At 44.3% G+C, this 27440-nt stretch overlaps 1 protein-coding gene and 2 long non-coding RNA genes across 7 annotated transcripts in view; 2 read left to right on the forward strand and 1 right to left on the reverse strand.

Annotated features, from left to right (window-relative positions):
* Positions 1 to 13008, reverse strand: part of SP3 (Sp3 transcription factor) — a 30825-nt gene extending 17817 nt beyond the window's left edge. Inside the window, exons 1-3 of one of the 2 annotated variants that reach the window (XM_053266830.1) lie at positions 12583 to 13008; positions 12049 to 12188; positions 11698 to 11799 (exon numbers count right to left, since the gene is read on the reverse strand). In XM_053266830.1, the coding sequence (XP_053122805.1) occupies positions 11698 to 11799; positions 12049 to 12188; positions 12583 to 12589 (249 nt within the window). In that variant the 5' untranslated portion in view covers positions 12590 to 13008. Of the gene's footprint in view, positions 1 to 11697; positions 11800 to 12048; positions 12199 to 12582 lie in introns of those variants that run through there. The other variant, XM_053266822.1, reaches the window with a different exon arrangement.
* Positions 1 to 27440, forward strand: LOC128332548 (uncharacterized). The gene is made up of 2 exons (XR_008310684.1): positions 1 to 180; positions 25784 to 27440. It is a non-coding gene; the product is annotated as an uncharacterized LOC128332548 (long non-coding RNA).
* Positions 10926 to 25775, forward strand: LOC128332552 (uncharacterized). Of its 4 annotated transcripts, XR_008310688.1 has the most exons (4): positions 12514 to 12574; positions 19469 to 21157; positions 21859 to 21920; positions 25410 to 25775. It is a non-coding gene; the product is annotated as an uncharacterized LOC128332552 (long non-coding RNA). The 4 variants fall into 4 exon arrangements; XR_008310687.1 differs by lacking the exon at positions 25410 to 25775 and having other exon boundaries at positions 21859 to 25359; XR_008310686.1 differs by lacking the exons at positions 12514 to 12574; positions 25410 to 25775 and adding an exon at positions 10926 to 11761 and having other exon boundaries at positions 19469 to 25359.

Consider the following 27440-nt stretch of genomic DNA (forward strand, 5'->3'; position numbering starts at 1 on the left):
GTGGGGGTGGGCAAGGCAAGTAAAGAGAAATAAAGGAGGCCGCCACATGGCGCAGGGAGTGAGAGGAACAGTTTCAGCAAACAGACAGGAGTTATTTGAGAAGGGTGATAGCAAGATGAAGCAAAAGACACTTCAAAACATGCAAGCAACCAAACAAATAGAAAAAAATCGGCAGAAAAGGTAAGTGTGGCTGGAGGAGGAGACTGATTACTTTAGGTAAGCGAACAGCAGCATACCCTGTCCACCTAATTCAAAAAGGCTATCTCCAGGTTCAAGAAAACACTGTCCAACTTTATGACGGTGCAGAAAAAGAGCTGGTGTTTATTCATACAATGAAGCAATTCCATTGCTAAATGAAGATTCCCACAAGGAACTGAAGGATGGGTGGCAGGTGAAAGATTGGGAAATTTGCTCCCACAGCACATCACCACAAGACTGATGAGCACTTTGCAGCTCACCTAGCCCTGAACCCTAGCAGTGTAGCACAATGCTATATTCCAGCATTTGTAGCAATCACCCTAACATGCTGACTGAGGTTTGTGGCTAGAAGAACAGGAAGCTTCTTTTATAGCCCTGAACCCAAGCACTGAGCAGGGGAGGGGTCTATTGTAACAGCTTTTGTCCCAATGATTTCAGATTCGTTCCATGATACTTTAAACTGTTATGCTCTGCTTCCTCTAAAACTTAGGGAGTCCAGGGAAGGGTGATTAATTAGGAATAAAGGAACTACTTTTACTCCAATCACCACCCCCATTCCACCTAGGACTCTGTGGGCAGAACATCTAAGCAGCTGTACTGGATCAGGCCCAAGGACCATCTAGTCCAGCATCCTGTTTCACACAGTGGACACCAGATGCTTCTGAGAGGCCAACAGGCTTGAAGGCATATTGTTGTTCCCCTGCAACTGATATTCAGAGGCATCTTGCCTCTGAGGTGGGAGGTAGCCTATCACAAACAAACTAGCAGCCATTGTTAGACCTGTCCTCCATGAATTTGTTCAAGCCCCTTTTAAAGCCATCCAAGCTGCTGGCCATCACCATATCCCATGGCAGGGAATTCCATGGATTAATTAAACAGTGTGTGAAAAAGTACTTCTTTTTGTTGGTCCTAAATTTCCTGGCCTGCAGTATCAAGGAATGACCCCTGGCTCTAGTGTAGTAAGATATGGAGAAATTTTCTCCTTGTCTACTCTATCTACTCCATGCATAATTTTATACACCTCTATCATGCCTCCACCCCCGGAAACCAAACCAAACAGCTCCATATGCTGTAGCCTAGCCCCATAAGGAAGGCGCTCCAGGCCCCTAATCATCTTGGTTGCCCTCTTCTGCACCTTTTCCAGTCCTACAATGTTCTCAAGATACAGTGACCAGAACTGTATGCAGTACTCCAAATGCGGACAAACTATAGATTTGTATAAAGGCATAAAATTGGCATTTTAATTTTCAATCCCCTTCCTAATTCCTAGCATAGAATTTACCTTTTCCACAGCTGAGTCGACATTTTCAACAAGCTGTCCACAACGACCCCAAGAACCCTCTCCTGGACAGTTATCAACAACTCAGACCCCATCAGTGCATATGTGAAGTTGGGTTTTTTTGCCCAATATGCATCACTTTACACTTGCTTACACTAACCCGCATTTGCCATTTTTACACTAAAAATTTGCGAATTTTACACTAAACTTTTTACATTTGCCATTTTTACACTTACACTAAAGCACATTTGCTGCATTCATCCACTCACCCAATTTGGGGAGATCCTTTTAGAGCTCCTCCCAATCTGTTTTCAATTTCACTACCCTAAATAATTTGGTAACATCTGCAAGTTTGGCTGCTGCTTATCCCAATTTCTAGATCATTTATGAACACGTTAAAGAGCACTTGTCCTAGTACAGATCCCTGGGGGACCCCACTTCTTTCTTCCCTCCATTGTGAAAAATGTCAATTTATTCATATCCTCTGTTTCTTGTCCTTCACCCAGCTATTTATTTATTTATTTATTTATTTATTTTTGCATTTATATACCGCCTTTCGTTAAAAAGATAACCCCAAGGCGGTTTACAAAAGTTAAAAACATACAATAAAAAGACAATAAAAACATCATGTTAAAAATATAAAAACATAAAAACAGGCATAAAAACAATACAACAAATACAACAAATAAAAACACATAGAAGCTGCAGTAGAAAACGATCATGTAAAAGCCTGGGTAAAAAGCCAAGTCTTTAAAAGCTTTCTAAAAGCCGTGATGGAGTCCGAGGAACGAATGGCCACTGGGAGAGCATTCCAGAGTCTGGGGGCAGCAACAGAGAAGGCCCTGTCCCGAGTGCACGACAGCCGGGCCTCCCTCATTGTCGGCACCTGGAGCAGGGCCCCCTCAGATGTCCTTGTCAAGCGGGCAGCAACCCGTAGGAACAGGCGGTCCCTCAGATACCCCGGGCCCAAACCGTTTAGGGCTTTAAAGGTCAAAACCAGCACCTTGAATTGGACCCGGAAACGAACCGGCAGCCAGTGCAGCTCTTTCAAAATGGGGGTGATATGTTCCCAACGGGCAGCTCCGGATAAAACCCTCGCTGCCGCGTTTTGCACTAGCTGCAGTTTCCGGATATTCTTCAAGGGCAGCCCCACGTAGAGCGCGTTACAGTAATCCAGCCGCGACGTGACTAAGGCGTGGGTAACCGTGGCCAGATCTGCCTTCTCGAGAAAGGGACGCAGCTGGCGCACCAGCCGAAGCCGTGCAAAGGCACCCCTGGCCACCGCCTCCACCTGAGCTTCCAAAAGCAGAGCCGGGTCCAGTAGTACCCCCAAGCTGCGTACTTGCTCCTTCAAGGGGAGTGCAACCCCATCCAGAACCGGTAAAATCTCCTCATCCCGATTGGCTCTCCTACTGACCAACAGTACCTCCGTCTTATCAGTTACCAATCCACAATTGAACCTGTCCTCTCTTTCAATGACTGGTAGGTTTACTCAAGAGTAGGTGTTTACAAAATCAGATTTTGCAATTCGATTCAAGGTCAAATTGCAAAATCGTCAAATTGATTTGTCGAAAACACCTGGCTTGGCGTCGCGACAAATGAACCTCGAATCACTCAAATTGAATCATGGGTGATTCTATTAGACCTTGTGTCAGGCTGTTTATTTTAAAGGCAATTCAATGTGAAGTCAAAAGACTTAAATCACCCTGATTAAACTCAAATTGATCAGAGGCTGACTCAATCTGCACATCTCTACTCAAGAGCCTTTGGTGAGGAACTCTGTCAAAAGCATTTTGGAAGTCCAAGTACACTTTATCCACATGCCTCTTGACATTCTCAAAGAACTCCAAAAGGTTAGTGAGGCAAGACTTGCCCTTGCAGAAGCCATACTGGTTCTACAGCAAGGCCTGTTCTTCTATATGTTTAACCATTTAGTCCTTAGGTATGCTTCCCATCAATTTACCATGCACAAATGTTGGCCTGTAGTTTTCCAGATCACCCCAGATACCTTTTTGAGTTACATTAGCTACTTTCCAGTCCTCTTGTACATAGCCTGGCTGTAGGGACGAGTTATTTGATGAGAGATTTATTTTATGAGTTATTTGATGAGAAGAGGAATGAGAAGAGCTGGTCTTGTGGTAGCAAGCATGACTTGTCCCATTAGCTAAGCAGGGTCCACCCTGGTTGCATATGAATGGGAGACTTGATGTGTGAGCACTGCAAGATATTCCCCTCGGGATGGAGCCACTCTAGGAAGAGCAGAAGGTTCCAAGTTCCCTCCCTGGCAACTCCAAGATAGGGCTGAGAGAGACTCTTGCCTGCAACATTAGAGAAGCCGCTGCTAGTCTGTGCAGACAATACTGAGCTAGATGGACCAATGGTCTGACTCAATATATGGCAGCTTTTTACGTTCCTATTTATTTTTGCTAGGAGATCAGCAATTTCACATTTGAGTTCCTTCAGAACTCTTGAGTGGATGCCATCTGGGCCTGGTGATTTGGCAATTTTTAGTTTTTCAAGATAGTTTCCTCTCTCGTTACCTCAAATTGTCCCAGTTCTTCAGTCTCCAAGCCTGGGAAACTCAGTTATGGAGTGGGTATATGGTCAGTATCCTCCGCCGTGAAGACAGATGCAACGAACTCATCATTCAGCTTCTCTACAATCTCCTTATCCTAATTAATAATCCCTTTCACACCCTCATCATCTAAGGGTCCAACTGCCTCCCTGGCAGAATTTCTGCTTCTGATATTCTTAAAGTAGTTTTTGTTATTCCCCTTGACATTTCTAGCTATATGCTCCTCAAACTCTCTCTCTTTTAAATTAAATTTTTATTAATTTTAACAATAACAACATTAACATTCACAACAAATAAACAAATATGGACTTCCCGCTCACACCTCCTCGTGAATCATCAACTATAGAATTAACCCTTGCTATCTATGCTCCTCAAACTCTCTTTTTGCATCCCTTATTGTCTCCTTGTATTTCTTTGGCCAGAGTTTATGTTCCTTTCTACATTGGGCAGGGCTTCCATTTTCTGAAGGAAGATTTCTTCCACTTTGTAACTTCCCTGACTCTACTTGTTAGTCATGCTGGCATCTTCCTGAGCTTAGTATACATTCCTACATTCCTACTCCTTAGTATACATTCCAACTGAGCTTCTATTACTGTGATCTTAAATGAGTTCCATGCTTCTCGACTGATATGACCCTCCTGACTTTCCTTTTCAGCTTCCGTTTTACTGGTCCCCTTATTTTTGAGAAGTTTCCTCTTCTGAAGTCCAACACATCTGTATTGGACTTCCTTGGCAATGCTCCACTCACACATAAACTGAATTGGATCACACGATGCTCACTGTTCTCCTGTGGTTCTAAGATTCTGACATCTCGCACCAGGACCCAGGCACCACTCAGGATTAAGTCCAAGGTTGCCCTCTTTCTGGCTGGTTCCACAACCAAGTGTTCTAAGGCTCAGTCATTTAGCATGTCTAGAAATTTGGTCTCTCTGCCTATACCCGCACATGAATTTGCACAGTCTATGTGAGGGTAATTGAAGTCATCCATTATTACAGCTCCATCTCTCTTTGACACCTCTCTGATTTGCTTCTCCAACTCCAGGTCACTCTCAGTGTTTTGATCCAGAAGGCGATAGCAAGTCCGTAATAACACATTTCCTTTCCGTCCTTGTATTGAAATGTTGTAATTAGTTGTCGTATTGTAATTATGTGAACACCCATAATGTTCCTGTGGAAAACTCCGGTCGTATGTTTTCTAGCTTGTTGGATTCTATTCCTCGTGCAGTGTGACTCTGCCCCCAACCCAACCCCACCATCCTTTCTGTAGAGTTTCTATCCAGAAATAACAGAAGAACTCCTAACATCTTAAAACAAACTAGACTAAGGGGTGGATGAGTGAGTGAGGAAGAAAAGAAAAAAGGTAATGAGATTCACAATTGATGGCACATCTGTCACAAGAACAGCCTTGCTAGATCGGGCCCAAGGCCCATCAAGTTCAGAATCCTGTTTCACAGTGGCCCACCATATGCTCCTGGGAAGAACACAGGCAAGATCTGAAGGAATGCCCTCTCTCCTGCTGTTGTTCCCCTGTAACTGGTATTTAGAGGCATCTTGCCCCCGAGGCTGGAAGCAGCCTATAGCCATCAGACTATTAGCCCTTGATAGACCTGTCCTCCATGAATTTATCCAAATCCCTCTTAACACCATCCAGATTGTTGACTGTCAGAACATCTTGAGGCAGAGAATTCCATAGGTTAATTATGCATTGTGTTAAATAGTACTTTCTTTTATTGGACCTAAATTCCTTGGCAATCAGTTTCATGGGATGACCCCTAGTTCTAGTGTTATGCGAGAGGGAGAAAAATTTCTTATCAACTTTCTCCACACCATGCTGCATATTATAGACCTCTATCATGTCTCCTCTCAGTCATTTCCCCCCCTAAACTAAAAATCCTCAGGTGTTCTTGCCTTACCTCATAAGGAAGGTGCTTTAGGCCCCTGATCATCTTGGTTGCTCAGGTATGGTGACCAGAACTGTATGCAGTACTCCAAATGTGGCTGAACCATAGTTTTGTATAAGGCCATTATAATATTATATAGTAGTTTGCTTTCAATCCCTTTCCTAATGATTCCAAGCATGGAATTGACCTTTTTCACAGCTGCTGCACATTCAGTTTCCTAAAAAATGTCTCCCTCCGCCAAGCTGGTAGGGGCTTACTCAGGCAATATTCTCTCTCCTGATCCACCCCACCCCCACGCAACTGATACCTTAACCATATTTCATGCTTCCTTTAGGGTAGTGAACATGTTCAGGTGTTGAGTTTTTTGGCATTCTTCTCTCCTTTGAGTTTACCAACAAAATTTCCTTTCCATACACAGGAATGCAGAAAGGTTGTCTGTGGGTGAATGTTTCTCTGTACTACTAGTTAGCGCAAGACCACTAATTTCTCAAATAAGAGGAACAAATTATGAAACCATGAGGAATTAATATGAGAGGGAACAATTGAGAAATCCCGTCCCACCCCACTGCCATTCGAAATAGTTCAGGTGAACTAGAACAGGTGAAATCTCTGTAGTTTCTGCTCAGTTTCAGGCCTAGGTGGTCAAGAAGCTCTATGCTGTATGTTAGAATACATGTTAGGAGGCATGCATCCCGTCCTTAACTTTTGCTTCTCAAGTAGGATCTCATTGAGATCTTATAAGGATCTCAAGTAGGCCAATCCACTGACCCACTCCACTTTTCCTTCCAACTAAGAACCCTCAACGTTCTATGGCTCCTGGATGACAAAGCATGCTCAGGCCTTGTAGATCTAATATTTTTCTGCATGCCTGGCGAATCTTGTCTCCCCGCCCTCAATATGCAGAAGCCACTACTTTTTCTGTGGATTGCCGCATTTAATTAAAAAAATAAAGATACAAGATCAAGTTTGAAAGAAAGTAGGCCTGCAACAAAATATTGCACTGTATCCCCCAGTCCTTTACAAGAGTATTCTTGCCAGTGAGTGAGTCTTATAGTGCTGTTTGGAGCTCGCTGGTGGTGGTGAGAAAAATGTCTCAAGAAGAAAGAAAAGGCAATTACTATTTTCTTTCCTACCCTCCTGAAGCCTTTCCCTGCTGTGCTAAATAGCACTAAGGGAACAGGTTTGGGGCTAGCTGTCAACCCTGAATATCAGCCCTTTATTCTTATAAGGAAGGAGAGGAAAAGTGATATTTCTGTAGAGTGAAAAAAAGTATGTACTTTTCTCCTTTCCTCCCTCCTATAACCTCATCATATCGTACAGGGAGATGACTTGAAAAATTCTTCACAACATTCACTCTCTCTCTCTAACCCTATTCCACACTTCCAAGATATTCTAAGCTGTTAGAAACTCAATAAGGTCAATTTGCATCTTTGCTGCCATTTTCCTTCCCCCTGCCACTCCATATCCATACCTGCAACATTCCCTGGTCCAGGGAGGTGCTCAATCCTCACAGTCTGTGTTCTGGATCTCTTTTCTTTTCATTTACAAACTAATACTTTTCTGCATACCTCAGAGTCCAGAGACTCTTGACTTGTGAAGTCCAGTTTCACTGCTGGACTGAGACCCAAACTAAATGTTCTGTTAAAGATGTCATTGGCCCTGGTTCTGACATGCTTTGTTCTTCTTTGCTAAATAGCAGCCATGGAAGGTCCAGTCTGGATCAGGACTGCAATGGAGTTAAGGCCAAGCTCCCTTCCCCATGCTGTGGTCCAAGTCCATATGCTGCTCCCTTTTACTATTTAACAAATAAAATTAAGCACATCTCAACCAATGATGTGCCTAGTGTAATGTGTAGCTTTAACAGGCACAAGGTCACAAAAAATGGTATTAGAAGTCATGATGATACCTGAGCAAAACTAAGACAATTCTCAGATTCTGTATTTACCTGAATCCAAGACTAGTTTTTTTCCAAGTTTTTAAATATTAGAAATCAGGAGGTCATCTTAAGTTCAGAGTTCTGTTTCTTTCAAGTAAATGCAGGTATAACCTGTATTTAACTTCTACTTTATAAGGGGGTCATCTTAAATTCAGAATGTTCAATTTGGATAATTTGGTAAACAAAAATATTCTATTCTTTATAGATTAGGCAGACCTGTAAGTAAATGAATTTGTTTAATAATATGATGTATTGTGTAGATGTATCTGGAATAAGGCAACTTGTTACCCTGGGTTTGTAATGTTCATCTCCCAGTAATCTAGATGATACAGGCTAATTTCCAAAAGTTTTAATTTTTAAGGGTTTTAGTATGTGGAGTGAATGTAAATGAACATTTGAAGATCCTTTGGATTTGTGGTTGGTTTAGATTTGTCAAATCTCACGCAATTTCTATCAAAATTGTTTATATTGGCCAGAAGGATGTAGGAACACTTACCTTTACCTTCTCTCTACCAGGAACAAATCAATTTATTCATTTTGGTCTTTGGGGCCTGTTGTAGCCTGGGTTGTGGCAAACCAGCTTACCATTACATCTGAACCAGACAAACAATGGTTTGCATGAACAATAAGTTGCCTCCAGTCCACAACTGGAAACTCAGTTCAACCGGATGTTTCCAATTCTGGTTTGCCTGGAAACCTCTATCTGCATGATTTGAATGTCACGGCAAGTTATATTCAGGGCAAATCAGGAAATGAGAGAAGGAACCGGGGTGGGCACATAAGTTCAAAGACCTACACAATGGCCAAACAGCCGTGACACCTGAATAGTGTCAAACATTCTCTACTTAACTAGCTCTAAATAGGTTCTCAGGTCAGGTCAGAGAATACTAGCATCTTTGTTGCAAAATGTGTGTAAATAAAAAAAATTCTATACTGCCTTTTGGTTTTAAAAAACCACACTCTGAAACAACTGAAAATTAAACACAATAAAAATACTAAATAAAATAATATTAAAACTGATATAGCAGCCAAATAGCTAATAGCAAAAGCCAAGAACCCTCCTCAACTTTGTAAAAAAACAAAACAAACAAACAAACAAAAAAAACCCAGAAAGAAATGTGGTGGAATAAACAGGTTTATAATACCTACCTAAAAACCAAGCAGGCTGCATTTCCTAGGGAAGGAAATTTAACAGCCTGGATATTATGGAGAAGGCCATATCCTAAGTGTTCACCAAACAGACCTCAGAATACTATACTCAGCGTGGGTACTACCCCATTTATGTGAATAAAAATAGACAAATATAGTTGTCTAGAAATGCAGATTGCAATAACCATGACCAAGTCTGAATTTAAAACAGAATACATTTTAGTAAGTTGTAAAGTATTTAATTGACTCAATCCTTTTAAAGCAAGAGAGTGTTTCAAGTCTTTTCTATCTTGCTGTGTTAGAAACTTGAGGTGACAGGGTGGCACATATCAGTTAAGGGACTAAAACAAATTTCACTTCCTTTTTGTCCAGTCATCACATATACCAATCATTACTTTTAGTGACACTGCAATATGCTGAATCGGTAATTTGGTAAAGATTCCATTGTATCTCTTGTCAGTGTTATCACTTTCTCTCTTATCTCTCTTCCAATTATTAAGAGCATTAGAAGTTAGAGGCTTATTTTAAAATGACATGGTTTTGCTGCTATTTTGTCAGCACTTCCACATGCACCAAATCCTTTCTGTAAAGAATACCCTAATAGGTGTATATTAAAGTATCAACTCTAGGCCATGGAAGACTCCTTTCAAAAGATTCACACCAATAACGTTCTTCTCCCACTCTCAACTTCTACATCCATTTTTTTTAATGGTATCACTGTGCAGAAACACACAGAGAGGTCCATGATTTCTGTAATCAATGTGGGTAACAGTTATACCCTATGTCAGGTTCAAACACACAAAGTTGAGAATAGCACACTGAGAGATATAGTTAAAGTTCTATCCCTACCACCCACCGAACAATACATCCCAGTATTTCCCACTGCATAGATACTTACAAAGGAAGAACCTTAGTGGAAGCTTTTCTGTGCAAAAAATATTTCCACCACCTGTAGTCTGTTCCATGTACCTGTTTTCTACCTGCCTGGACTCCACCCTGCCTTAAACATACTTTTTAAAAAGCAAATTTCTGATTGTGTATTTTTATCTCACCCATTTTATAAGTCTAGATCACTATAAAATTAAGTACTTGATGTCCTCCACTTTAGTTCCTATTTTAATAAGCTTATCATAGAATAGAAAATTTTAAGCTTCAGGCTATCTGAGAAACTGAGACCACATTGCTGCATTATTTTTCCTTTGCGTCATATTTGGAAAGACACAGATGAGCAAGTTAATATTTCTATTCCAGGTCCTGACACTACCTCACTGAGACTGTGGACAAGTGATTAACCTGAACTGCATCTCAGCTTCCTGGTGTGTTATGGAGATAATAAATACTTTATTTCTACTATGTAAAATTACAATCCTTAATCCAATAGCACAGCTTTTAAACACCACAGAAGTTTATGTGGCTTAGGAGCATTCAAGTGGGAACTGACGTGTACATTAAATTAAGGAGTGAACATTAAATGCAAAATAACTCAGTTCAAAAGTTAAGTTTTTCAAGCCAACACTGGAATGTAGATGAGCAGTGTGATCCTCTGCATCTTTATTCAGAAACCCTACTAAATGCAATGGGGATTACTCCCACATGTGCAAAAGACTGCAGCTGAAATCACACTAACGCTAATGTGGTATTTTTCTAATTTCAAACAAGTTCAAATACTCAGCTTCCTTCCACAATCATTTTAATTTTGCACTCAAGCCATTTATAGCCTAATAGATTTGGAGCACCACCAGAAAACCAACAAATCTTTGAAACAGCATTAAAGGTACTGTCTGTTGTATCATCCATTACAAGCAAACTTGAAATTTGCTATTTTCACCACTTCTGCTACCTGCCATGACCAAGCACGTTAAGAAAATTTGAAAGATTAACTTAAAGGTGAAATCATTTCATCATACACATTATTTAAAACATGAGCTTTAAACTCCCCAAATGCCAGTCTGTTTATTTAGCTGGTTAATACATTTGCACAAAAAGCACTTTTAACTACAGCAGATCCCTACCAAACACATCTCAAAACTAATCAGCACTCTCAAGAATGCTTGGATTCCATATAAAAGGTATAAAGTAATCAAAAACTTTCATAATCCGCAGTGCACAATTAACTACGCTTAGAAACTGCGTTCAAAACAGCCAGCTTCCGTTAGTAGCATGGGCTGCTTTTCAAACAGCCATTTTACCCTTAAAGTGAATCCTCTCTTTCAGCCCAGCCTTCATTTTGTGTAATTGCTTAGTTGAGGGGGTTCCGGGGTGACAGCTAACGTTCAGGAGGCGGAGGAAAGGGGGGGCTGTTCTCGTTTCAGGGTCGAAAACACAGATACCTCCCTGTTGGAGTGGGGGGAGCACTGAGCAGGAGAGTGAAGGCTTCCCGCCTCCACCCCCCCCCCCATTTGAAAGCAAGGAAAGGCGCCGCGATGGGAGGCGAGGGGGAAGTCCCAATGCCTCCTCCCCCAGGGAGCCCGGCTCCTCCTGGAGAGGCAGGGGAGCCTGGGGACCCCGCTTTGGCAGGTCGGCCTTGCGATCGTCCCTCCCCCGGGCGGGCGGGCAGTGCTATGCGGTGTCTCCCGTCCCTCCCCCCGGGCGGGCGGGCGATCTGCGCTGTCTCTCCCCCCGGCAGGCCGTGCGAGCGCGGCGGGGCGGGCTCACTTACCGCTCCGGCAGATTGAGAAGCTTCGTCGTCCTCCTCCGGTGACGGCGGCCCGATCTTGCTGCAGGTAGCCGCCAAAAGCGCCAGCGGCGACGGCTGGGTGTCCTACTCGGCCGGAGGGAGGCAGGGAGGGCGGGGAAGCGGGAGGGGGGAAGGGGGGGTGGTTAGTGCGGGGCGCTCGGCAGCCTTTCAGCTTCTCTCCCCCCCCCCCCATTCCCGACCACCCCCGTAGCTCACAGGAAGCGGCGGAGGCGCCACCGAGTCCGGCGCTCACGACGTGTCCACCGGGCTGGGAGGGCGGGAGGTCCCCGGCCGGACGAGCAGCGTTTGACAGGCCGGCCCGCCTGCCCTTACCTGGGGGGTGCCGGCCTCGTCAGAGGCGTCGGCAGAAGTGGCTGCAGAGGCCCCGTTTCCGTGCTGCAGATACTCGCCGTGGGTGCTGCTGTCCACGTCCAAGGCAGCCATTTCCTCTTGTTTCACGGGCTTCTCGGGAGCTGCGGGCATAACGGGAAGGGGGGGGGAGAGAAGGGGGGGTTGACAGTGGTTGGGGGAGGGGAAGCGTCTCACTGACGGGAGCGCTCGCCCCCTCCCTTCCCCATAACCCCAACGCTCCCTCCCGCGCAGGGGAGCCCGCCCTGCCCGCCTGCCTCCCTCCCCCTCCCGCGCAGAGGAGCCCTCCCCCTCCTCCCTTTCCTCCTCCCCCTCCTCCTCCTCCCCGTGCTCTTGCTGCCGCCGCTGCTGCTGCCCCTGCCCCTCTTCTCCCTCCTCCCCCTGGTTCTGCTCCTCCTGCTGCTGCTGCTGCTCTCAGTCAGTGCCACACACGCAGGCAGACACACGCCCGCCGGACCAGGAGTAGCAGCGGTGGCAGGGACAGCGGCCTGTACGTACCGGTCATGGCGTGAGAGCGGGCGGCAGTGGGAGCCTCTGCCTGCTTGGCTAGCTGGCTGTTTGGCAGGCAGGGAGCGAAGGGAGGAAGGAAGGAGGAAGGGAGGGAGGAAGACTCTCGCTGGCTGTCTCTCGCGCGCAGGCCCCGCTCGCTTCTGCCGCCGCCGCCGCCGCCAGGGCTAGGCGGCCGCCGCGGGGGACATGCTTATCGTGCGCGCGGGCTGAAGCGGAGGTGGTGGCGGCGGCAGCAGCGGTGGTGGAGGTGGCGGCTACGGCCCAGAGCCCACTCCGGGGTTTTCCCCTATTTTGATTGACGGTGCGAGGAAGCCGAAAGGTGGGGCTTGCAGCGGGGAAGAGGGGGCCCGGCCGACACCACCACCTACTTGCCAGCCCGCCCGCCAGCCCGGAACTCCCGCCTCCCTACGCTCCCGCGAGCTCATTGGCTGAGGCACTCTGTGGCCGAGGCGCTCACTGGCTCGCCTTTCCTGTCGCTCACCCGCTGGCTGCTCACCCCCCCCGCCTTGCCGAGGTGGCTTCCTGTTTGCCAGGGTTTGGGTGAGAAACAATGAGCGAGGCCTGTTCTGCTGGGCTCGAGCCCCGGAGAAAAGAGCGAGGCCTTGGCCGCCCGTCGGGTCGGCGTCAGTCACCGGCCGAGAAATGGGGCTCGGTTAGCGACCGAGGCAGCCTCCCCCCCACACGCGCGTCCCTGGTGCCGGGGGCAGATGACACACCCGCTACAGCCCCGAGAGCTTTGTTAACGCGGGGGGCCGGTGCTCGCCCTGCTCACGGTCTCGAGTCCTCCCGGCCCTGTGGCTCTCTGGAGGCAGAAACCGGGAGCACCGCTCTCTGCCTCCCGTGGGGAGAGGCCTGGTTGACCCTCGAGTTCCATGGGAGAAACCCAAGAGCTCGCAGCAGGGTTTGAAATCTCCCTCGTTTCGGCTGTCACTCAGTGTTTGTGACAGCGGCTCTCGGGAGGGGGAGGAGAAGTGAGAGGCTGCGCTTATGTTCCCCTCCCCCTCCCTTCAGAATACACAGTTAAGATGTCGGAACGCTGCTTGCCGTGTCAGGATACTTTGGGGGGCCCGAAGATGTCAAACGTGACCGTTGTGCATTCTCTGCTTTGTAACGCAACATCGATTGCTCTCAACTTTTAGTGATCTAAAAGTGGTTTCCAAGGACTGGCAGTCTTCGGTATCCTATTACAAGAATATTCTCTACTAGAGATATGGTTGATTAGAACTATGCGCAGTACTCCAAATGTGGCCGCACCATAGATTTGTATAAAGGCATTATAATATTAGCAGTTTTATTTTCAGTCCCCTTCCTAATGATCCGTAGCATGGAATTTGCCTTTTCCTCAGCTGCCATGTATCACTTTACACTTGCTGACCTGCATTTGCCATTTTGTCGCCCACTCATCTAGCTTAGACAGACACCCAGTTTGGAGAGATCCTTTTGTTGCTCTTCACAATCTGTTTTGGATTTCAAAATAGTTTAGAGCCACCTAATGGTGCAGTGGGGAAGTAACTTGCCTAGGGAGCAAGAGGTTGCCAGTTTGAATCCCTGCTGGTATGTTTTCAGGCAGCAGCGATATAGGAAGATGCTGAAAGGCAACATAGGAAGCTGCCATATACTGAGTCAGACCATTGGTCTATTTGGCTCAGTATTGTCTTCACAGACTGGCAGCAGCTACTGTTCCCTCTAAGGCATGCATGTGTGCACACGCTCACACGTTTTTTGATGTCTGCTCAGTTAATTTTAGATCCCACTCAGGTTTAATCAGAAAGGTCCCACTCTGAATGCCTGAGGTCCCACTCTGAATGTGTGTATCCAACACTGCCTTAATACTTCCACCCAGAACAAAACTCATTCCGCACACAGATGAAAAAAAAATTAGAACACTGGCAGTGGCTTCTCCAAGGTTTCAGGCAGGAATCTCTCTTAGCCCTATCTTGGAGAAGCCGAGAGGGAACCTGAAACCTGCTCTTCCCAGAGCGGCTACATTGCCTAAGGGGAATATCTTACAGTGCTCACACTTCTAGTTTCCCATCTCACACTGTGCAGAAGATAGCAATGGTAAACCCTTCCTGTATTCTACCAAAGAAAACCACATGGCTCTACGGTCGCCTTGAGTCAAAACCAACTCGTCGACAGAACTTTTCTTTAAATAGTTTAGTGTTATCTGCAAATTTGGCCACTTGACTGCTTACCCCAACTTCTAGATCATGTATGAACAAGTTAAAGAGCGCTGATCCCAGTACAGATCCCTGGGGGACCCCACTTCTTTCTTCCCTCCATTGTGAAAACTCCCATTTATTCCTACCCTCTTGTTTCCTGTCCTTCAACCAGTTACCAATCCACAAATGAACCTGTCCCTTTATCTCATGACTGCTAAGTTTACTCAAGAGTAGAGGTGTGCACAAATCAGATTTTGGAATTTGGCTTGGCAGGCTGTTGCGATGAATCAACCTTGAATCCATTTGAATGCCATTTTGAGGCCTGTTTTTACGGAGGGAATTGGAAAGGGGGACCTCTAAATGGCACTGCTTTTGGGGGGAGAACTGGTTGGCAGGTAGACCTACCCTCCACTCCAGACTTAGCGCATCAGTCTGCTTTGGAGGACTGGTCTTCCTGATTGACTCAAATCAATTTGAGTCAAATTGGGTTATTCTATTATACCCCTTAGTGGGCCCTTTATTTTAAGGGCTATTCAATGCAAGGTAGAAACACTTGAATCACCCCAGTTTGACTTGAATTGATTTAAGGCTGAATTAATCTGCATATCTTTACTTAAAAGTCTTTTGGTGAGTAAACTTTGTAAAAAAGCTTTTTGCAAGTCCAAGTATGCTATGTCAACCAGATTACCTTTATCCAAATGCCTGTTGACACTCTTAAGAACTCCAAAAGGTTAGTGAGGCAAGACTTTCCCTTACAGAAGCCATACTTGTTCTTCAGCAAGGCCTGTTCTTCTATATGTTTAACCATTTTGTCCTTAAGTATGCTTCCCATCAATGTACCAAGCACAGAAATTAAACTAACCAGCCTGAACCCACCCACCCCCTTCCTTTTTTTCATATTGGTTTCATTAAGCTACTTTCTAGCCCTATGGTACAGATCCTGACTGTAGGGACTCTTGGGTGGATGCCATCTAGCCTTGGTGATTTGGCAATTTTTTGTTTTTCCAAGACAGTTTAGAACATTCTCTCTCATCACCTCAAATTGGCCCATTTCTTCAGCCTCTAAGCCTGAGAAGCTCAGAGTGGGTATATGGTCAGTATCCTCTGTCATGAAGACTGATGGAAAATCTCATTCAGCTTCTCTGCAATCTCCTTATCCAGATTAATAATCCTTTTCACGCCCTCATCATCTCAGGGTCTGAATTAATAATCCAGTTCACGCCCTCAACATGTAAGGGTCCATATATTACTGTCGTTTTAAAAACCAGCTTCCTGGCAGGTTTTCTGCTTCTGATATATTTAAAGAAGTTTTCCCCTTGACTAACTGTATGCTCCTCAAATTCTGTTTGCATCCCTTATTGTCTCCTTGCATTTCTTTGGCCAGAGTTTATGTTCCTTTCTACATTTGGGCATGGCTTCCATTTTCTGAAGGAAGAGCTTCTCTGACTCTACTTGTCAGCCACGCTTGCCCCTCCTGAGCTTGGGTGGTACCTTTCCTCCTCCTTGGTATACATTCCAACTGAGCATCTATTACTGTGGTTTTAAATATCTTCCATGCTTTCTGGAGTGATTTGGCCGTCCTGACTTTCCCTTTCATCTTCCTTTTTACCGGTCTCCTCATTGAGAAGTTTCCTCTTCTGAAGTCCAATGCATCTGTGTTGGACTTCCTTGGCAATGCTCCACTCACATATAAACTGAATTGAATCAAACTATGCTTAGTTACTGTTCCCCAATGGTTCTACAACTCTGACATCTCACACAAGGACCCAGGCACCACTCAGGATTAAGTCCAATGTCACATTCTCTGGTTTGTTCCACGACTAAATTCTAAGGCACAGACATTTAGCATGTATAGAAATTTGGTGCCTCTGTCAGTACCCACACATGAATTTGTGAGGGTAATTGAAGTCACCCATTATTACAGCTCTGTCTCTCTTTGACACTTCTCTGATTTGCTTCTCCAACTTCAGGTCACTCTCAGTCACTCTCTTGATCTGGAGGGTTATAGTGTATCCCTAGTAACACATTTCCTTTCAGCCCTCTTATTGTTACCCATAATGTTCCTGTAGAGCAGGAGTCCCCAACCTGTGGCCCTCCAGATGTTGCTGAACTACAATTCCCATCATCCCAGCCACAATAGGTTGTAGCTGGAGGTGATGGGAATTGTAGTTTGGCAACATCTGAAGGGCCGCAGGTTGGGGACCCCTGCTGTAGAGGACTCCGGTCCTCCTATGTTTTCTAGCTTGTTGGATTCTGTCCCTTCTTTAGCCTACAGTGCTACTCCATCCACCCGCCCCCGGTCCTTTCTGTAGAATTTGTATTCCAGGAATAAAAATGTCCCTCTGGTTCTCACCGTTCTACCAGGTTTCCGTTATGCCCACTATATCTATGTTTTCATTAGCAGCCAAGCTCTCCAGCTCACCCATCTTGGCTCAGAGGCTTCTGGCATTGGTATATAAACACCTAGAAATAATATGCTATTTAAGTATAGCATATTTTCCCTGGATGCTGCTTTTAAATATATACTTTTTAAATTGTGAGTTCACAAAGCAATCACACCTTGAACAAATGGGGTTTAAGGCAGAAGGTACAATCTATATCCCTCTGAAGTCAATGTTAAAATTGCTATTGGTTTGTCTACTTGAAAGCAGTTCTACCTTACACTATGTTCAAATGTACTATTTCCATTGATTTTGATGGGCCAGGATTTAATCCTTGAGTACTTTATCAAATTTAGATCAGTGGCTATTTCTCTTCCACCAATTAAAAAAAAAAGTGGCTCTTTCCATGTAAAATCTAGTCCTGGCAGAGTTGCACAAGAGCACAGTTGTGCAATGATTCAGAAGTGCACACTTGCACATATGTGACAGAGCTTCCACTGTTTTCAATGGAAGCTCTGTTGCACATGTGCAGGTATGCATTTCCAAGATGTGCATCTGTGCTCCGGTGCAGCTCTGCTGGGGTTAGATATGCGCAGCAGCCCAGCAGAAGGGGAAATGCTGGTATTAGATTGTGTATCATGTGGACCACCATTATAAGTCCATTGCCAATGTGATCAACCTGGAATTTTGGTGTTCTAAAATTTTGGTGATGATTGTATCATCACTTACATATCTCCTTTATATGCAGATGCCGAAACCAGATGCCTTTGTGCAATTTGAGATATTTGACTCCAAAGTTTCAGTAATGCAAAAGCTGGAAACGTTCATGCAGCAAGTGTTATCCCTAAAAAAAAATCTGTTCAGTCACCAATAAATGGTTAGAACTCATGGTAAAAAAAATCTTGGACATCAAGGAGATCAACAGTTTTAATTCAATTGATATATATTAAATTACTGTAGCTGCAACTGTATATTATAGATGTAGTTTTGCTCCCTGATAAATGTCAAAGAGCACTCCAGCACTTGAATAGTTAAACAAACTTTCCCATCTTCCTCTTTCTTTCTCTTTTTGCTTGTTCCTATTCTGAAGGAATGCTTCCTCATGTTATTGCTGGGAGCCATTTTATTTAGCTTCTTTTCCAGCAGGCTAGCAAGGCTTTAAGGGCAGGATCAGAAAACCCATGGAAAGTAAGCAGGAGGGAACCAGAGGTTCTCAGCAATCGCACACTCCCAGTGCTCACCGGTACTTCCACCCCTTTCTGTGTTGTGCGAACCCAGAAGTATTCAGTGGACAATGTCAGGTTCCCTCTGCTGCCCAACCTCTATAACCAACATTTTAAATTGGGTGAAGAATGTCGAGTGGCGGAGGGAATCCAATATTGTCCACCTGACACTTCAGAGTTTGCACAATGCAGAAAGTGGGTGGAAATATCAGCAAGTCGCAGGAGTTTGCGCTTGCCAGAAACCTCTGGTTACCTCCTACTTATTTTCCATGAGTTGTCTGAACCTGCCCTAAGAAAGTTACTGAGAAGCATATCCATTTTGGCTTACTTATAAGGAAATGGGCATGCCTCCCTAGTAGGAAGACGAAGGCAAAATGTACACTAAACCTAACTTGTAAAGTCAACATAACATATGAGACTGTATAAAGTCTTTGTTTATATGGTGCACAGAAGTTAAAGTGACTGTCTTAACTTGCAGTTTCTATGCTTCTAAGAGAGACAGAGAATGAATAGTTGTGAAAACATATATACATACACACACACACACACATATACATGTATATATATTTGGTATTATATAACTTTTAAATTCCGTATAACAAATATTCCAACATTACAGTTATTTATTTTCAGAACTAACCAACCAACATAATGGCAGAAGATGATAACAACAACTGTTCTAATGTGGGGTGGTGGTGGTTGGGAAGCTTTTACCAGAGTGGGTACTGATTGTACTCACCCAATTATCAGAGTGGATGAAATGCATGGGGATGGACTTCACAGTCAAATAACTTAAGTTTTACAGTCAAACACCACTACTACAATAACCTGCCACAGATCATGTTTATCAACATATCATACACACACACACACACACACACACACACACACACACACACACACACACACAGAGGTTCAAAAGGAAACACTCAAAGGTGGATACTTCTGAAGGGCCTTACATTAGCCTTCAGAGAGAACTATATATTCTATGGTGAAATCTGTATGGATGTTGATCCTAAGCATCTTGGCAGATGAAGGACATAATCAGTTATTTTTATTTATTTATTTATCTATTTATTTATTTATTTATCTATTTATTTGATTTCAGTTGTCTCTACTGTTATTTCATTGTCTGTACCATTCACCATCCTGGGAAACAGACTTTCAAATACATCATTCTGAACATCGGTAAACTGAGAAATGATGAGTGATCACGTAAAGTACATTTTTGCATTTCTGACCAATTGCTAGGTAAGAGACCACATCTGAATTAGTATTGAAATATGGGGTGTGTATCATGCTAAATTCTCTTGGAAGATTCTGGTCAGATCACTCCTTGACCAATTTAATACAGCACTGTTGGTGCTAACATCACCTGATGGTTACTGTTATTCGAGAAACATGAACTCTAAATATTGTTGAGGTGAAGATGACACAACCCCCACAAATAAAATATGTATAAGAAAGCAAGTTATGACAATGTAAGACTTACATATGAACAGTCCTGCTGGATCAGGCCCAAGGCCTATCTAGTCCAGCATCCTGTTTCACATAGTGTCCAATGAGATGTCTCTTGGGAACCCATAGGCAAGAGGTGAGGACATGCCCTCTCTCCTGCTGTTGCTCCCCCACGAATAGTATTTAGAGGCACCTTGCCTCTGAGGCTGGAGGTGGCCCACAGCCACCATACTAGTAGCGACTGATAGCTGTTCTCCCATGAATTTGTCCTTTTTAAAGCTATCCAAGCTGGTGGCTATCACCACATCCCATGACAAAGAATCCCATATATTAATTGTGCACTTTGTGAAAAAGTACTTCCTCTTGTCAGTCCTAAATTTCCTGACCTTCAGTTTCATGGGATGACCCCTGGTTCTAGTGTTGGGAGAGAGGGAGAAAAATTTCTCTGTCCACTCTCTCCACTCCATGCATAATTTTATACACCTCTATCATCTCTCCCTTTAGTCACCTTTTTTCCAAAGTAAAGAGCCTCGGATGATGTAGCCTTGCCTCATAAGGTAGGTGTTCCATGCCCCTGATCATCTTGGTTGCCCTCTTTACCTTTTCCAGTTCTACAATACCCTTAAGATACAGTGACCAAAACTGTACGCAGTACTCCAGATGTGGCTGCACTGTAGATTTTAATAAGGGCATTATAATATGAGCATTCTTATTTTCAATCCCCTTCCTAATGATCCCTAGAATGGAATTCGCCTTTTTCACAGCTGCTGCTCACCAAGTCGACACTTTGAATGAGCTGTCCAGTGTTTACCACAACCCCAAGATCTCTTTCCTGGTCAGTCACTGACAGCTCAAATTCCATCAGCGTATATGGGAAATTTGGGTTTATTGCCCCCAGATGCATCACTTTACACTTGCTTACATTGAACTGCATTTGCCATTTTGTCGCCACTCCCCCAGTTTGGAGAGATCTTTTTGGAGCTCCATACAATCTATTGTGGATTTCACTACCCTGAGTAGTTTAGTGTCATCTGCAAATTTGGCCGCTTGGCTGCTTACCCCACTTCTAGATCATTTATGAACAAGTTAAAGACCACGGGTCCCAGTACAGATCCCTGAGGAACCTCACTTCCTACTTCCTTCCATTGTGAAAACTGTCCATTTATTCCTACCCTCTGATCCACAGATGAACCTGCCTTCTTGTCTCATGACTACTGAGTTTATTCAAGAGCCTTTGGTGAAGAACTTGGTAAAAAGATTTTTAAAAATCCAAATATACTATGTCAGCTAGATCACCTTTATCCACATGCCTGTTGACACTCTCAAAGAACTCTAAAAGGTTAGTGAAGCAAGACTTGCCCTTGCAGAAACCATGCTGGTTCTCTTTCAGCAATGCTTTCCATCAATTTACCCAGCACCAAAGTTAAGCTAACTAGCCTGTAATTTCCCAGATCTCCCCTGGATCCCTTTTTGAAAATAGGAGTTATTTTTACTGGCTACTTTCCAGTCTTCTGGTACAGAGCCTGATTGCAGAGACAAGTTACATATTTTTGCTAGGAGATCAGCAATATCACATTTGAGTTCCTTCACAACCTTTGAGTGGATACCATCTGGCACTGGCAATTTGTTTGTTTTTAGTTTTAAAGACAGTTTAGAACATCTTCCCTTGACACCCCAAATTGGCCCTGTTCTTCAGCCTCTAAACCTGATAAGCTCAATTCTTGAAAGGGTATATGGTCAGTATCCTCTGCCGTGAAGACAGATGCCAAGAACTCATTCAGCTTCTCTGCAATCTCCTTATCCTCCTTAATAATCCCTTTCATGGCCTCATCATCTAAGGGGCCAACTGCCTCCCTGGCAATTTTTCTACTTCTAATACATTTAAGGAAGCCTTTGTTACTTCTAGCTATATGCTCCTCAAACCTTTTTTAATCCATTAGTGTTTCCTTGTATTTCTTTTGCCAGAGTTTATGTTCCTACTGTTCTCTTCATTTGCGCAGGACTTCAATTTTCTGAAATAAGTCTTCTTCCTTTTTATAGCTTTCCTGACTCTAACCGGCCTGGTGTCCTCCTGAACTTCGTGGTAGCTTTCTTCCTTCTTGGTATACATTCCAACTGAGTTTCTAGTATTGTGGTTTTAAATAAATCCCATGCTTTCTGGAGTGATTTGACACTCCTGACATTCCCTTTCAGCTTCCTTTTTACCAGTCCCCTCATTTTTGAGAAGTTTCCGCTTCTGAAGTCCTATGCATCTGTGTTGGACTTCCTTGACAATTCTCCACTCGCATATATGCTGAAGTGGATCACATTATGGTCAGTGTTCCCCATTGGGGAACACTGTCCTTGCCAATGTCTGTGTTCCCACTGGGGAACACTGTCCTTTCCAATGTCTGGTCCAGACCAAAACATTGGTCCCCTTTGCCAAAGACTGGTCAACATGATGGATAGCCTTCTATTGATATTAGGGAGCCAGCAGGACTGCTGCACAACTTGAAAGGTAGCCCTGATTATGTAGTATGGTGAGGCTCCTGTGGAATGACTACTTAAAATCGGTTCTGGGCAGCACTCCTTCCATTGTTGTCTATGGAAGGAGGGCTACATGAAAGTGATTTTAAATCATTTTGCAACAGTGCATTGTTCTACACCATTAGGGCTATCTTTTAAATTGAGACCCAGTGGGTCTCTTAACATTTGTGGAGAGTTACCCTTCACATTGGCCAATATTGGTTCATTAGTTAATTTAATTTAACACGTTTTTATACCACCCCATACGCAAGTCCCTGAGTGGTTCACAATCTAAAAACACAACAATTAAACATTAACATAATTAAAACAGTTTAACAGACAGCTAAAAACTCTTAAAACTTTAAACTTTAAAACTATAAACTAAAAGTGACTAGACAGGTATGTCTCTTCTGATGGCCTCAAACAAATCCATTCTATGGCTCTAATCATGACTCAAGAACATGCAAACACTCAACTCTGTAATAAAAAAGAAAGTGATTTAATTCCTAGACACTGAGGTTGCTGGGAGTTCCATCCGCACTCCAGCATGATCCATTCTCAGAGAGCCAGGACGACATGTCCTGGCCTCCAGGTATCCCACAATGTGCTGAGCGCTGTACATTGGGGAATTCCCCCAGGGGATAGGCACTCTAGGAGCCCATCTCTGTGCCTTCTCGAGCCGAACATGGCTCAAGGAGACACATGAGCAGGAAGCCTGGTTTAAGGGAGCACTCGCTGCCATAACCCTGACTAAGAGTCGGGCTAAAAAGCTGGGCTAGGCGGCACTGCCCCTCCAGGATCAGGCCCAATCTTGGCAGTTCTCACATGCAGCCTAACACAGGCTGAGCTTCCATAGCCTGAGTTAGGCTGCGTGTGAGAACAGCCTCTGTGCCTGTTCTGCAGCTAAACTAACATGTATCTTCTATCTATCTATATAATTCTCCTGGGTGTGCCAGGGAAAAATGCGTCCTGGCAGCCCAGCTGATTGGCTGGGCTGCGGGGGCGCCTGATTGGCTGGCGCACCCAGGAGAATTAACGCCTGGCCCAGCCGCGGATGTTAAGGCGGCACTCGGCCCGCTGGCGGCGGCGGGGGGACTCGGCCCGCTTGCGGCGGCGGCTGTGGCGGGGGGACTCGGCCCGCTGGCGGCCGCGGCTGGGGGACTCGGCCCGCTGGCGGCGGCCGCCGCACTCGGCCCCGCCAGAGATGGGGGGGGTGGAGAGAGAGAGGTAGCTGGCCCCAAAGAGCGCACAGATGCTCTGTGCAGGGTCGGCTTGTATATATATAATTCTCTAAGGCGTACCCATGGCTATTCCTGTATGTGGTAGCTCTCACAAGAGTTTGTGAGCAGAAGCACCATGGTGATTGGGCAGTGAAAATTCCATACGCAGATAGGGAGGAGGAGCCTGTGGCACCGTGGTGATTGGGCAGTGGGGATTCCATATGCAAATAGGGAGGAGCAGGGTGGATTTGATTTAAATCAAATTGATTTAAATCACTAAGTAAGACTAGATTTAAATCATGGTTTTTTTACATAAAGACTCATTCTTGCTGGTATAATCTTAATATTTACAACCAGATGAAGGTTTCATTTTTGGTCCTCTTCTAGATCGAAAAATTGCCCATTGTGAATGGATTAATGGAATTAATTTAAACATTGTATATATACAGCCTCATGCTACATAATTAAACACTAATCCTTATTTCATGATGAAAAACCTTTGGACTATATTGTATTTTAAATAGAAAACTATCTTTAGATAGATTTTTTCCCCTCAAAAAGCATTTTAGTAAAAAAAATCTGATTTAAATTTTTAAAAATCCTATTTTTTAAAAAAATCATTGATTTTTATCCACCCTGGGGAGGAGGAGCCTGTGAGAACAGAAGCACCATGGTGCTTCTGTTCCCCATGGGAGTGGGGATTCCATATGCAGATAGAGAGGAAGAGCCTGTGGCACCATGGTGATTGGGCAGTGGGGATTCCATATGCAGATAGGGAGAAGGAGCCTGTGATGGTTAAGGACAGTTGGAATGCAATTGTTACTGGTCAGAATATGTTCTTGATTGTAGAGGATGGACAGATAGATAGATAGATAGTGGACAGGGGTCTGTGAAGAGAGGGGTCGTGAGGGAGGAAAGAGCCCCTTCAGGAGAAGGAGCTGCCATTGTGTGAATTCAATGAGGAAACAAGATGAACAAGATCTGTTAACTCAGGAAGGGAGGGAGGGAGAGAGAAATAAAGAAAGAAGGGAGGGCAAGAAAGACAGAGGAGAAGAGCAAGTGGATGAGAGAGAAAGAGAGAAAAAGAAGGGAGGGGAAGAGAGAAAGAAGGAAGGATGAGGGGCAGGCCCGAGCCTGTCAGCGGCCTGAGGAGAACAAGCCGCCATGGCTGTGCCGATTGGCAGCAAGGAAGGGCCCAGTCAACCCACTGCTGCTGTTTGTGACTACCAAGGCCATTGGCAGAAGGAGGCAGGCGGGCAAGGGACAGGTCCGGGCCTGACAGCAGCCTGAGGGGAATGAGCGGCCATGATGAGGAACGGCTTGGTCAACCGCTGCTGCTGCTCTTGTGGGGAGGAACGGGGCTCAGGTGAGGGTGGGGAGGTCTCTGGGAATAGGGGGCTGCAGCTTGGCCAATAGGTGCCAGCAACGCTGCAGCCGTGACCAAGAGGAGGTGAGGGGGATGGAAGCAATCAAATGGAGGAGAGACTAAGAGGGGTGAGGGGGATGGAAACAATTGGATGGAGGAGGAGCGGGACTGTGGCTCAGGTGAAGGTGGAGAGATCTCTGAGGTGAGGGGGACTGTGGCAGGGGGTGAGAGGAGCAATCAAGTACTAGCACGCAGATGCTCTGCGCGGGTTAAGCTAGTTAATTTTCATTCTCACAGAAGCCATATCTGCTGTAATGAGCATGCATTTGCTGTATGCACTTGCTGTTCACCTTGTCAGGAGAACAGGATGAAGATGAAATTGTTTCACCACACAAAAATATGCATAGATTGAATATGTACAAATTGAAATAAAATTGTTGAATTCCTTGATGTCATAGTCATTTACCATGACTTCTTGCCTTTTATTGGTGTCTGAACAGGTGTGTGTTTTGGGGTTGTTGTTTTTGGAGCAATAACACTAACTGTTAACAGCAGCAATGAATGCACCACTGAGAGACCTTAAAGGCCAAGTTGAAGACAGATCATCCTGGAGAGAATCTATCTATGTGGTCACTAAGAGTTGACACTGACTTTATGGCACTTAATCAACTAACTGTGTGATTGTTCAAGGTATTGAAACTTTGGAGCAAGTTGTTCAAAGGTTCAGAATGGGCATCATCTGTAGATGAAGATCTAACAACAATAAAACGTTTGGCACACCAAAAATCCAGGTTGACGATATACTGCATTTGACATATATACTGTATTGTGAATGGTAAGAAAACACTGTTGCCTTTATTCAACATCTGTGCAGGAGTGATGGACAAACGTATAGAAGAGATTGACACTTCTGTTTCTGTGACTGTTTTGAACAATGCATTTGATGATACCATCCATTCATCATTTCACACTGACAAACTGCTTCACAGCTGATCAAAACCGAAGACTTAAGCATTTTTCTGTTTTCTTTTTGACTGACTTAGTGGCCAGAGCTAAACCTCTGAAGGAAAGAGGTAATCATCATGTTTTCATCCATGTTAAATATTGTGCCTTAAGCCATCGACAAGTCATATACACGAATAATTTGGTGGGGGGAGGTTCTTATACCACTCTTAACACACAAGTAATATATCAACATATAGGAGCTTCACAATCCTAGTTCAGCAATGAAAGGGAGCCCATGTGCACAGCCTCAGATGTTGGATATGGTAACCACTCACAGAGCACCACCTTGTCCATGTGGTTTCTGATCCAGAAGATGTTCTGTACATGAAGCTTGTTTCCATGTGCCCTTGGAAGATCAATGGCTGACATCTCAACTAATGAAGCATGTACCGTACTAAACAGCTTCACACACAGAGTGAGATCACCCCTGCAGCTTCATGTCTCCCCTTACGCATGTATTTTTGCACAACAAAGCAAACTGGTACTTCTCTTGAAGCATTCTCCTGCACTCTCAAAGCCTTCTGTCATAGCAGAAATGCATTGCTGAGGGCAGTAAAGTGTTTTCTGTGACAAAGGGCTTTGGGAAAGTGGGCACTCTGGGGAAAGTGCCCACTCACTCCATTGCACAAAAACGTGTGTAAGGGAACACATGGAGTTGCAGGGATGATCCCACTGCGTGTGAAGCTGCTGTTCATTTACATGCTTTGTTAGGAAGTTAGCCAATGCCTTTTGTGAAAATTTACTCTTTTAAGGCCATAAATACATTAAAATTATACCAAAGAAGTATTTTGGAGTTGAAAGCTTTGAAACCTATTACATTTTCCTTTGTGGAATGTATTGCCTGATTCATTCCACAGTAGCCCAAAGTTAGTGACCAAATACATTGGCATAAGAAGTTTATTGAGATTTTGTGAAAATATTCTAAGATCGTGTTTCCTTTATGGATCAAAAAATATTTCATGAAATCCTTGTTTATATATACAAATTAGTTGATATTGTGTTCATGACGTGACCCTTGGTGATCAAAGTGTATTGATTTAAATCACCAAGAAAGCATTTCAGTTTGGCACGTCAAAACACTTGCATGTGTAAGTCAGGAGGTAAATTCAGTCCCAGTTTTATAACTGGGATTGTTCAGAAATTCTGGCTGGAACAAACTGGGATTTGCTGAGTTCAGAGATCACAGGTTCTACAAAAACCTGTACAAAGAGGACAACAAGTTTACAACTTCCTCCACTCACACCATAGGAGGTTCACAAGCCTGAGGCTTAAGAGCAGCCTGAGAAACCATGATTGTTTAAACTGGGCCAGCATGTCATATTTGTGAAACTTGACTTGAAAAGTCTGATGTTCTTCAGAATAAGCGAGCAGGAACTAGATCAGACTATGTTAATCAGAAACAGTTTGAATTTTTTATTATTGTTATTGTTGATGCAAATTTTATAGTTGTGTGCCATTTGGCTGCAAAGTCAAAAAGTGGCATATGGACATTTAAATAAAACTAGAAGGTGGTATGTTTTGCCCCA

The sequence above is a fragment of the Hemicordylus capensis genome, chromosome 1 (assembly GCF_027244095.1).
Source record: "Hemicordylus capensis ecotype Gifberg chromosome 1, rHemCap1.1.pri, whole genome shotgun sequence".
Lineage (NCBI taxonomy): Eukaryota > Metazoa > Chordata > Lepidosauria > Squamata > Cordylidae > Hemicordylus > Hemicordylus capensis.